Below are 13,346 nucleotides of genomic sequence, written 5' to 3' on the forward strand. Positions count from 1 at the left end.
AGAGTCAAAGGAAGTCTGTTACAGTATAACCTTTGAACCTTTGCTTGTTGTGATTGGCTCACTGTGGTACATGAGCACAGGAATACATGCAGCACATGCAGCACAGGAACGTTCTGTCTGATACAGCGAATATAGGCCTAAACCTATGTTTGAACTGCAAAATTAGGGGGTCATTTTATATGCCCAGTCATCTTATACGCCAGCAAATACGGTATTTAGTGGGCTTTTTACGTATCAACGGAAGAGGTTTAAGATAGGAGGAAGTTGGGGGAACATCTTTGTTTCAGATTGATTGCTGGGGCTTCAACTTACGCTTTCTGTTTAAAACAAAACAAAAGAAAAAGAAAAAGTTACAAAAGTTTTGTTCAACTTTTCACCATCAGAGGCAGGAACCCCAGATCAGAACTTACAAAAGTAGTTGTTATTTTGCATGTCATAGTAAAAGTTGGCTATAATAGCGTCAAAGTTTAAATTGTACATATCATTCTCAAAAAAATAAGCTTTTTTCCATATCTTATACATATAACACAAGTTTTTCATAGACTTCTCTAAACATAAATATTAGAACCATTTTGCAAATACACTTAATTTTAAAATTCTTAAACATTCTTAGACTGAGCACCATAATACAAACTCTGGAGTTTCTTTTCATATACTTCCTTAAGCAAAATCACAAGAACATATCTGCAGATATATAAACAGTTTGAAAATAAGTTTGCTAAAACATTCTTATAATGAGCACTGTAATAAGAGTCTATAGCATCCAAGTTCCTTTTCCATAAACTACTGTGGACAAAGACATTAGAACACTTTTTTTGGTTTTGGAGCCACACCCGGTGACTCTCAGGGATTACTCCTGGCTATGCGCACAGAGATCACTCCTGGCTTGGGGGACCATATGGGATGCCAAGGATGGACCGCCATCTGTCCTGGGTCAGCAGCGTGCAAGGCAAACGCCCTACCGCGGTGATATCACTTCTGCCCCAATACTAGAACACTTTTTGCAGACATAATTTAAGATTAAGTTGCTAATAGTACACACAAGCAACACCACAGCAATTGACGGGGTGGGGGGATCACCTTCCAGGCCAAGGAATAGCAGGTCAACAGCTGAAGTCTGGCCCTTTAAGACTCCGGCCGGAAGTTGTTTGACGACAGGACACGCAAAGCGCCATTCTTCCCATTACCCGATCTCTAGCGAGAATGGACTCTAAGCCGCTATAGCTGCCCAGACCCACAATCCCGGGGCCTCCCCCGGGCGAAGGGGCGTCGAAGGGACGCCTTTCTCTCCGCCTGCCGTTGAGGGACCGCTCTGATCGTCCCGGAGCTGCTGGATCTCGGCCAGGTGAGCGGCGAGGGCGCCTCGGAGAGAGGCTGCTGGTCTGTGCCTCTCCCCTGGCTGCTCCCGAGCTCCGAGACCTGGTGAGGACCTGCTTTGGGGTGGGTTAGGACTTATTTGGGAAGTAGTTTTTTTTTGTTTTTTTAACAAAAATAGTTATTTTTGCAAGGGAGTGTTGGGCCACACCTAGCGGGGCTCAGAAGCACATTGGTCCATCCCCAAGTGCTTGCAGGCAAATGCCCTCCCCTCTGTACTATTGCCCTCTCCCCAAAGATCAATTGATTGTACGAAGTCGATTTTAGTCTAGATACTCAAAGTACAAACACAAGTCACATCGTGGTCCTTAGTGAGCACTGTGCATATTAAGATAACTTTGCTGAACCACACACTCTTTGGGCGCTTTCTACACGTGCCCTCACAAAGGAGCAGTTGCTGGATGCCTGGTGCAGATGTGCGTTTCGATTTAGGATCAAACAACCCAGCAGGAAGCAGCTGCGCAGGGATTATGCTCATCCTTGTTTCTCACGGCTCTGACTTTTTTTTTCTCCAAGAATTTCTGCAATGGGCCTTGCTGCTGCTGCTCTTCAGGAATAATCCAAGCTGGAGAAGATGGGGTCGCACATCCTTCTGACATCCAGTCCTCAGGTAAGGACCCACAAGAGGACAGGGTAGGAGGACAGGAGTGCAAAGCCCTCTAGGGCCTGGGGGCCCAGAAATGTTTTAGGAAGGAATCTGGTGTGGCTCCTGGCACTTGTGTCAGGGTCTCCGCTTTCTGCAGTTTGAGGCCATTTTTGTCCATATTTGTGATCTTGTGTTTGTTTTGGTGGCCTCACCAGGCAGTGCTCAGACCTTCCTATGGACTCACTGTTCTTGGGTCATATTTGGCAGGTCTAAAACCCTATTGGATGCCAGGTTCCAGGGTTGTGCTCCTGATAATATGGATCCAGATGCTGATGAGGAAGGAGACCTTGATCCCAGGATTTCTGCTATGAAGCATCATTGTTGCCTCACTTGGGGAAAAGACTCTTGACTGATTTTATGGCATCAAAATTGAAAGGAGATTCTCCTGGCTCTGTACTCTGGAATTATACCTTCTGGGGCTGGCGGGACCATCTGGGGTGTCGGGAATTCAGCCTGTCAAACCCCATCCAATAAAAGCTCCCACCAAATTGTCTTGTTGCTGCAGCACACTGTTCTTCTTTTGTATTTTGCTGCTTCTCCCAGATGCCAGGTGATGCCTGCACCCAATTCTCCTTCCTATACTTTCAGGACCCTCCATGCAAGTCTGGCACACTCTCCTAGGACCCCTAATTCTGGGCTCTGGGTGAAAAATTTTCTGCCTTACTGCAAAGAACTCAGCTAGATCTTTTACTGAATGTGTATTTTCCTGTGGTTTTATTTTGTTTTGCTTGCTTTATGCTGTGTCTGCTTGTTTTGTATTGAATTTTGTGCCACATTGTCGATGCTCAGGGCTTTTTATTGACTCTATACAGACGGTTTGCTTCAGGAAACACTAGCTGGTATCAGGGATTGAACACATGTTGACCCTGTCTTCATCCTCCCTAGCACTGTTACTCAGATCCCAGGACCTGCAGCTCAGCAGTTTTGTCCTTCACTCCATAGAGAATTTCAATTCCTCCCTGCAACCAAATTATTCCTCAGAAAACCAGTTGTACTTCCAAACCCTTCTTGTATACAGACCCATGGCTTTTGGTTCTAATTGTGAAAAAGGAGTAAAGGGTTTTTCTGGAAGCTATAATTGCTAGGAGTTGGGTCATTTTTTTCCTATACCAAGAAAGATTTTTGGGAGAGTGAACCATGAGTGCTGATAACACCAAGCACAAGTTTGATTCACTCACTTGACCTGAATTTTCGTTATCGGTCCTTGTATCCTGGGCAGAGATGGGCTCCCTGGGGCTGGAGGGGTTAGTATGTATTTAGCCTTTTGTCCACATCCAGACTTGCTTTTTCGGCTTCTTCTGTCTGTACACAGGTGTTTGATCCACCATTGCTTAGTAAATCTAGTGCAGGGATTGGCACTGGGGTTGTCTGTGCGAAGCGGCACATCCAGGAACCTTTTAGAATAGTGTCCGCACATCATGTTGGATGATCTGGCTTTCTAGCATGATGTCTGGGGGACCTTCCCTTCTGAGTACCCATGGAGAGAAGGACATGGAGACTGTTTCTTCCCGAGGGCATAGGAGAGAGTCCCGAGACCTTCTAGGACCCTGACAGACAGGTCCTGTCCTCTCCCATGGACTAGGATGAGCCTGTCTCTGATGCCTTCTTTTGTGTGCTTAGGACTCAGTGACCTTCCCTGATATAGCCGTGACCTTCTCCTCTGAGGAGTGGCCATGCCTGGACACCTCTCAGAGGAAGCTCTACAGAGATGTGATGCTGGAGACCTACCAGCACCTGCAGGCAGTAGGTAAGAGCTGCCCTGGGGCCACTGTTGTGGACTACATCCTGAATTGATGGGGATGTGCCTGGATCAGACAGAAATCTGGTTCAGCAAGGGACATGATTCTTCAGAGCCCCAAGGTCAAGCCCCTCCCCATTTTTCTGACTCCCTAGCCCCTGACTTTATTTCTTAGATGAGTCCAACATTGTGTTTTTAAATGTCATTTCAGCAACAAAAGAGATCATAATTTTGTCAGGTGTTTGCCAAATCTGGGTCAAACTGGGTTTGATCCCTAGATCTGCATATGCTCCCATAAGCCTGTCAGTTGTTCTTCCTGAACAGAGCCAGGAGCCAGTCCTGATCACTGTGGGCTGTGGCTGAAAGTGATGTAATTTCATGAACCAGGGATCTTATCCACACCTGGGTGTGCTCAAACTTATTCTGGACCTGAGTTTAGGGATCATTTGGAGTACTAATGGTCAAACCTGGTTGGCCTTGTTTGTAGTCATGTACTCCCCTCTCTACTATTGTTTTAATTTTTCATGAGAGTGTCTTAAGTGTTTTCATAATTTTAAAAGGCCACCTGGTAGAAAATACAGAGGTCTCCCCAATGCTTCCTCGACATCATTTTAGGTGGGACTCAAATCTGATATTTCTGCATGCAAGCATGTTCCCCAAACTGTTGCATCCTGTCCCTGCCCAAACAATAAAATAATTGTTGACTATACAGGTAGTTCAAGGGCCTATGCCCAGATCTGTACCCAGGAATCACTTCTGGCAGGGGTTGGTGGATCCTACATGGTTCTGGGAATCTAATTATTATCAACTCTGATCATGGCATGTGTCCTAACTACTGTACTATCACTCCAGCCTCTTTTTTATAAGATACTTTTGGGCTTCTGTGGTGCTTTGGTTTACTCCTGTCTCTTCACTCAGTGCTTTCTCACTGAGGGACTCAGGAAACTATGGAGAGCGCCAAGATCAAAGGCAGGTCAGCCATGTGTAAAGCCAGTGCTGTCCTATTGCTCCCCCTTCTCCCTGCTTAATTATATTCTTTCATTTCATTTCATCATCAGTGCAATAATCAGTAAATATGGATAACAGAGATTCTGTTCATCTGTTCTGTGATTTGACTGCTTTCATTAGGGACCCAGATTCATATATGGGCTACTGTCCTCATCCCTTCTAACCCAAGATTTGTCCTTCTGCTGCAGGGCATTGCCGGGTGAAGCCTGCATTGATCTCCTGGTTGGAAGGAGGAACCCTGGAGAGGCTGCAGAGAGTCATATTATCAGGTACATATGAGAAATGCCCCCTGCACTCAAGGCCTCAGTTGTGTATGGTTCATCATGGGCACTTGTGAGTTGTGGACCCTGGGCATGGGGCATCGGGCTCCTGGATCAAGGGGTACAGAGCCCAGTCCTGTTCACAGCCCTTGATGCTGAGTCCCAGAATGATCAGGAGTTTTATTCTCCTATTCTCTTTCTGGTTCCCTGTCTCTGTGTGTTTAGAACAGGTCCTGAGATTCTCAGCCTTCACTTTATCTGTGGTCTCAGCATGGCTGCACAGCCTCATATCTAGGTGCCCTTTCTCAGACCCCTCTGTCCTTTTCTTTTATTCCAGCCTTTGCCCTTGATCATTATGTGATTTTTGAGATCCCCAAGAAAGTGATTTTTCTTTCCTCTCCTTTTATTTTGAGGTTCATTCAGTGATGGTAGTTGGGATTACTTCTACACCTCTGTTAAGGAATCACTCCTAATGGGCTCGGGAACATTATGGGATCCGGGAATTGAACTCTGGTTAACCACTTGCAAAGCAAGCACCGCCCTTGCTGTGCTTTCTCTCTTGCCTACTCAGAATAACTTTTTGTCTATAGTTTTAAACTATTAATGAGTGAGCTCAGGACAAAGCTAGTGTAGATTTTGCCATGCTCCTCACCCCAAACCTCCTAATCTATCTTACCTTTTCTATCAGCTGTTTTAGTACCTGAAAACAACCTGTATTCACTCTACCCATGTTGCCACATTTATTCAATTTATTCTTTTAATGATTTTATTCAGGTTTCATTCCATTTATTCTTTTAATAATTTTTTTTTTTTTTTTGGTTTTTGGGCCACACCTGGCGGTGCTCAGGGGTTACTTCTGGCTGTCTGCTCAGAAATAACTCCTGGCAGGCACGGGGGACCATATGGGACACCGGGATTCAAACCAACCACCGTTGGTCCTGGATCGGCTGCTTGCAAGGCAAACACTGCTGTGCTATCTCTCCGGGCCCTAATAATTTCTTGATCATGGTTACTACAGAAATGTTCTTAGTTTGGTTTCTCTCATAGACTATATACTGCCCTTCACCAACTTTCTCACTACCAATGTTTCTCATTTCTCTACCACTTTCCCTGCCTGTCTCTGGGACAGGCATTGTACTTTTCTCTCTCTCACTATCCTTTTCATGGTAGTTGTCAATACAGTTACTGCTCTAACTTCACTCACTGCTCTCTGTGGCAAAGTTCATATCATGGGCTGGTCCTTCTGCCACACCTCTTGATTGTCTCTGGATATTATTACCATACCATCTTTTTATTCTGTGTCTAGTCTCCATGTCTAACAATGTATAAGCAAATTGCATAACTTCATTTTTCCAGTGGCTGCATAGTATTTCACTTTGTAGGTGTACGACAGTTTCTTTAGCCACACATCTGTTTGGGGGCACCTGTGTTACTTCCAGATTCTGGGTATTGTAAATAGTGCTGTGATAAATATAGGAATTGGAGGGCATTTTTGCACTGTGATTTTAAATTTCTAGAGTCTGTCCCTAGGAGTGCTATTGATGGATTTATGGAAGCTCAATTTCTAGTTTTTTTAGGCATATCCATATTGTTTTCCAGAAAGGCTAGACTAGACTGCATTCCCTCCATCAGTGAATGAGAGTTCCTTTCTCCCTGCATCTATGTCCTCACTGGATGTTCTCACTGGTTTTCAGAGACTACTCTAGGTGCAGTGCTGATGGCTGGCTCCAGTGATGCTGAAGTACTGTGGGTCTAACCCGTATATAGAGTTTACTCCTCTACCCATTTTTTTTTATTGTGGGTAGGGTTAGGTCACACCCAGAAATGCTTACAGGGCCACACATTGCTCAAGAATCAAACGAGGGCCTTGCTTCTTGAATCATAATTCTTCCCCTAAATATGACTTTCAGGTATATTTGAGAGGTTGGGCTGTGTCCTTTAATAATACGTGATTACTCTTGGATTTGTGCTCAGGGATCACTCCTGGCTGTGCTTGGTATCCCAAGGGATTGGCCACAGGCCAAGCATGCGCCATAAAACTTGCAACAAATATAAAAATATATTTAGTACATAAAATTGTACTAAATAAGCCTTTTTAGATGGCAAGAACCAAATTTAAATTTTTTCATACATGATCTCTCTGCCTATCCTGCCTATCCTGGTACAGTTCCAAGCTAGGTGCTATTAATACCTTTAATACCTTTACCCTCTTTGGAAGTCACTAAGGATGCCTTAACCTCATGAAATTAAGTGTCATTACATCTTAGGAGAGGAAAATACCTTTAGAAACCACATCACAGGGCCTGGAGAGATAGCACAGCGGCTTTTGCCTTGCAAGCAGCAGATCCAGGACCAAAGGTGGTTGGTTCGAATCCCGGTGTCCCATATGGTCCCCTGTGCCTTGCCAGGAGCTAATTCTGAGCAGACAGCCAGGAGTAACCCCTGAGCACCACCTGGTGTGACCCAAAAACAAAAACAAACAAAAAAACAAACAGAAAAACCAAACAAACAAAAATAAAGTCATATTACTCTGTGATGTGGTTTCTTTTTTTGTTTTGTTTTGTTTTGTTTTTGTTTTTGGGTCACACCCAGCAGCGCTCAGGGGTTACTCCTGGCTCTACACTCAGAAATCACTCCTGGCAGGCTCGAGGGACCATATGGGATGCTGGGATTCGAACCACCATCCTTTTGCATGCAAAGCAAAGTCACTACTTCCATGCTATCTCTCCGGTCCCAGTAATATGACTTTAGAGCACTCTATATGGAAAGGTCACTTAGACCTATGTCAAAAAGTTTGAGGTTAGAAGTAGTAGTGTATGTACAGTGGACAGGGTGTTTACTTCTTATACATCAACTTGGTTCAGTCCTTGGCATCATACAGTTTCTCCAAGCCTTCCTAGAGCACAGAGCCAGGAGTAAGTGGCCCTCAAATTAAAAAAATTAAAAAAAGACTACCAGAGTATTTAGGAACATGAAGGTTTTATCTTGCTTTATCAACAAAATAAGAAAATCTAGAAGAATAGACTTTGGCAGGACATAGAGCTATGGTCTAAACAGCCTTGTCAACATCTCTGACCAAAACTTTCTCTTTTAGCAGAACCAAAGCCAGAAATCCATCCATGTCCCTTCTGCTCTCTCGCCATCTCCAGTCAGAAGTTTCTTGGTCATCACATAAAACATAGTCATCCCTCTTGGATCTTCCCAGGAACGTCTGCAAGAAAGTACTCTCAATCAGAGAATTCCTGTCCAGGTGATCAAAACCAATGGCAGCAACATTCTGATACACATGATGACAAATTTAACAACAAACCAAGGAATGACAAGCTTGAAAGTCAAAAGCACAAAAAAAGCTCCATAGGTTGGGCTAACAAAATAAGGTATAAAAGAATTTCAAGAGCCTTTTCTAGCCCATCTAGCAGACTTATAGGGAGCTCTAATAAACATGAGTTGGCAATGGAGGAAGAAACTAATACAAGCCAGAAAAAAAATAGAAAAGACACAGGCAGAGTAGTTGCAGAGATAGGAATGCCAAGAATTTTAAGAGAGAAGTATGTAAGGCTTGAGCAAGGCTTCAGTGAAGAATCAAACCTCCTCCCACACCAGAGAACACACACAGGTGAGATGCCCCATGTTTGCAGGGAGTGTGGCCGAGGTTTCAGAAAGAAATCAAATCTTATCAGACACCTGTGAACACACACAGGGGAGAAGCCCCATGATTTCAGGGAGTGTGGGCAAGGCTTCAGTCAAAGGTCACATCTCATCAGACACCAAAGGACACACACAGGAGAGAAGCCTCATGTTTGCAATGATTGTGGGCGAGGCTTCATTTGGAAGTCAACTCTCATCAGACACCGTAGGACACACACAGGGGAAAAACCCCATGTTTGCAGGGAGTGTGGACGAGGCTTTGGTCAGATATCAGTTCTTATCACACACCAGCGGATACACACAGGGGAGAAGCCCCATGTTTGCAGTGAGTGTGGGCGCCGCTTTAATCAGAGGTCAAATCTCATCAGACACCAAAGGACACACACAGGAGAGAAGCCTCATGTTTGCAATGATTGTGGGCGAGGCTTCATTTGGAAGTCAACTCTCATCAGACACCATAGGACACACACAGGGGAAAAGCCCCATGTTTGCAGGGAGTGTGGACAAGGCTTTGCTCAGATATCAGTTCTTATCACACACCAACGGACACACACAGGGGAGAAGCCCCATGTTTGCAGTGAGTGTGGGCACCGTTTCAATCAGAGGTCAAATCTCATCAGACACCAAAGGACGCATACAGGAGAGAAGCCTCATGTTTGCAAGGAGTGTGGGCGAGGCTTCAGTAGGAGGTCAAATCTCATCAAACACCAGAGGACACACACAGGTGAGAAGCCCTATGTTTGTAGGCAGTGTGGGCGAGGTTTCAGTCAGAGGTCAAATCTCATCCCACACCAGAGAACACACACAGGTGAGATGCCCCATGTTTGCAGGGAGTGTGACCGAGGCTTCAGGAAGAAATCAAATCTTATCAGACACCTGAGAACACACACAGGGGAGAAGCCCCATGTTTGCAGGGAGTGTGGGCAAGGCTTCAGTCGAAGGTCATATCTCATCACACACCAGAGGGGACACACTGGAGAGATGCTTCATGTTTGCAAAGAGTGTGGGCAAGTCTTCAGTCGGAAGTCATATCTCATCACACACCAGAAGACACACACTGGGGAGAAGCCCTGTGTTTGCCAGGAATGTGGGCAAGGCTTCATTTGGAAGTCAACCCTCATCAGACACCATAAGACACACACAGGGGAGAAGCCCCATGTTTGCAGGGAGTGTGGGCGAGTCAGAAGTCAAGTCTCATCGCACACCAGAGGACACACAAAGGAAGAAGCCCCATGTTTGTAGGGAGTGTGGGCAAGACTTTATAGTCAGAGGTCACATTTCATCACACAGCAGAGGCCGCACACAGGATTAAAGTCCCATGTTTGCGAGGAGTGTGGCCAAAGCTTCAGTGAGAGGTCATGTCTCCACACACCAAGGGAGAAGCCCCATGTATGTAGTAAGTGTGGGCGAGGCTTTATTTGGAGGTTTAGTCTCAGCACACACCAGAGGACACACAAGTTTAAAGTGAAGGTGACTAATGAACAGTAAGTAACATCTCAGCATCCACAATGAACAAACAGCCACCACTAACTGCATAACATACCTGAGAGGATGGCCTAATAAACTGTCCATACAATTCTGATCTCTGTTATTTCCTTCCTACTTGAAAGCAGAGGGGAATAAAAGGAACAGAAAACTCGGAATATTACCCAATTCTAAATGGAAAATCAGTCCCTGATAAAGTAATCTATTTGATAAAAGTCAGATTAAGTTAATAATAGATTGAGTCCCAGGACCTGAAAGAGAAACCTCTGATATAAGATGAAATCAAGGGGAAATTTAGGTCTTTTGCAAGTAGGACCTTGTGTGTTTATTTGTATGTTTGTTTTATTTTCAGCATCCCTGGCAATGCTTCTTGATTTGTGCTGATTTCATTCTGAGTGTACCAAATGGGGTGCTTGATATCAAACTGTTCGGCCATGTTCAAAGCAAGTGACCTTTCCATTCCATACTCTGGAGTCTAGCCTGAGTCCAGAACTACACACTCCAGCCTAAAACTGCTTTTTTTTTTTCTTTTCTTTTCTTTTCTTTTCTTTTCTTTTCTTTTCTTTTCTTTTCTTTTCTTTTGTTTTGTTTTGTTTTGTTTTTGGGTCACACCCGGCAGTGCTCAGGGTACCATGCTCAGAAGTCGCTCCTAGCAGGCACAGGAGACCATATGGGATGCCGGGATTTGAAACAATGACCTGCATGAAAGGCAAACACTACCTCCATGCTATCTCTTCGGCCCCCTTTTTTGAAGAAACAATTATGTTCTCTTCACTTGGTTGTTTCTTAGAGGAGAGGGTATGCCTTGTGCTTTGGGAAGAGAGGAAAGAATGATTCCCTGAGCAACTCCACTAATTGGACACCACAGACTTTCTCTATGATGTGATTTTAGCTGGGTTATCTTGGAGCTGTAGGAACAATAAGACATTGTTCAGAGAATAGAAAAGTAGTGGGAAGGGAATCAGATTTCCAAGTGAATGTCAGATCCTCATCCCACCAAAAATGACTGCAGGGTTGAGAAATTGCTCAGATGAGGAGCAGAGACCCTTCCTTTCTTCCCATCAATAAACCACAATGCTAATATGGCCCCAGACTCTGAAATATCTCCATGTCCACTCTTGCCACCACAGCCTCTTTGGAAAAAAAGAATTGTGTGACCCCAAAGCTGAGTCATGAAAAGGTATTTTGGCTTCAGCCTTCCTCTCCAGGATACTGACCACTGCCTCCTCACTCACTCTTGCCCAGTGTGGTCCTCATCCTGCTCCTGGATGAAGCTTAAGTAGGGAATTCTTGCATCCATAGGTTTCCGTCCTAAAAAATGGCAGAGATGCCTTCACCAGGACCTCAGTCCTATCCCCAGGTCACCTCTGGGCACCCTCAGCAACTGCTAACATCAGCACCTCCACCAAAAAGTTATTTTCAGGGCCAGAGTGGCAGCACATTGGTAAGGCAATGCACGCCTTGCACACATCTGACCTAGGATGGACTGCAGTTCAATCTTACAGCATCCCATATGGTCCCCCAATCCAGGAGCAATTTCTGAGCGTATAGCTAGGAGTAAGCCCTGAGTGTCACTGGGTATGACCCAAAATTTAAAAAAAGTTACTTCCAGAGAGGCAGGACTAGGTTCTTGTCAGATAGGAAACGATCTGAGGCAAGGAGGGTGAAACCAGCTGCCTCCATTCATTTGTCCAGTCACCTGGTCGTGGCAACTGCCACAGCAGCCAAGGCCAGACTTCTAGGGAAGGGTATTGCCAGCATTCTAGGGGCCATAGCAGGGCAGGTGAGGGTGACCAAAAGCCAAGAACAGCAGAGCTGTTCACAGTTGTTGTGTGAGCCTCTGTAGGAGCAGGCCAGATGAGTCAAGGTTTCTGAAACTTGAAACTAGTTACATTTGTCTTCAAACCATACCTCAGCGCTGTTTGAGCAAGGACTAAATGCCTGTCTGACCTGTGTCTGAACAAACTTCTAATAGGTGCCTTCCAGGAGAGACAGTACCCAAAGATGCTGTCTCTAAAAATAGCATGAGGTCATGGATAGAGCTCAAGTGGTAGACCACATCCCTTGCATGTGTGAGCCTTATGATCAATTCCTGGTACTTTATGACTCCCTTCCAGACTAAGGAACTAAAAGTGGCCTCTTAGTCCCTTGAGCATTGTTCATGACGGTCCCTAAAATCTTTATCTCATTCCTTTTTTTGTTTTTATTTTTAGGTCACACCTGGAAGCACTCAGGTTACTCCTGGCTCTGCGCTTAGAAATCACTCCTGGCATGTTCAGGGAACAATATGGGATGCCGAAAATTGATCCCGGGTTCGTCCAGGGTCAGCCATGTGCAAGGCAAACACCTACTGCTGTGCTATTGCTCCAGCCCCTCCCTAAAATCTTTATAAACAGATTTCAGGGCTTGGTAGAATAGCAGAGAGACTTCAAGCATCTGCCATGCAAGCTGACGGTTATATATTTACCCATAGTGTTTCATTTGGATAAGTCAATACTGTCAGTCCTGCTATTGTTTGCTTTATGCTTGTTTTTATTTTGGGAATCACACCAGCAAGTAATTAGGGCTTCTCTTGGATCTGCACTCAGGGATCACTCAAGGCAGAGCTTAGGGGATCATATAGGGTGCCAGGGATCAAAACTAGGTCAGTTGTGTGCATAGCAAGTTCCCTACCCACTGTACTATCACTACGGCCCCAGCCCTGTTGTTTTTAGTTTTTGATTTGTGGAGGCATGTTTTGGGGCTACATTCAGCAGTGCTAAGGGATACTCCTGGCAGTGCTAAGGTGATCTGGGGTGCCTGAAACCAAGTCCAGGTTGGTTGCATTTAAGGCAAGTGCCTGCTTTATTATTATCACTCTGGCATGTTTTTAAAATGTTTTGAGCCCAGTGTTGCAAACACTGTGGCTAGGTGTGTGAGCACCACTAGAGGGCACGATGCGTCTAGGAAGTGACATAACTACAAAAACATGTGCAAGTTCCATGACCAGGAAGTGACCCCTGACAAGCATGTGTGAGTACTGCAGTGTTGGCGCACACGTAATCCTAATTTGTGTGCATGAACTCAAATAAGAACACTAGACCCAGCACCATGTAATGAGTGCAATTAAGAGAATACAAACCATGCAATTGAGTATATAAGCAACCCAACTTGATTTGTGACCTCCCCACCACTGAGCACCACAGAT

The 13,346-nt window shown here is 44.9% G+C and overlaps 1 protein-coding gene across 1 annotated transcript; it reads left to right on the forward strand.

The window, feature by feature from the left end:
* The first annotated feature begins 1,176 nt into the window (after positions 1–1,176).
* Positions 1,177–10,044, forward strand: LOC126009056 (histone-lysine N-methyltransferase PRDM9-like). The gene is given in 5 exon segments (XM_049773406.1): positions 1,177–1,345; positions 1,891–1,984; positions 3,641–3,767; positions 4,955–5,035; positions 8,121–10,044. Coding segments are annotated over 4 exon segments (2,040 nt in total). The 5' UTR covers positions 1,177–1,345; positions 1,891–1,948; the 3' UTR covers positions 9,917–10,044.
* Positions 10,045–13,346: the final 3,302 nt, after the last annotated feature.

Source organism: Suncus etruscus, chromosome 5 (genome assembly GCF_024139225.1).
Source record: "Suncus etruscus isolate mSunEtr1 chromosome 5, mSunEtr1.pri.cur, whole genome shotgun sequence".
Classification (NCBI taxonomy): domain Eukaryota; kingdom Metazoa; phylum Chordata; class Mammalia; order Eulipotyphla; family Soricidae; genus Suncus; species Suncus etruscus.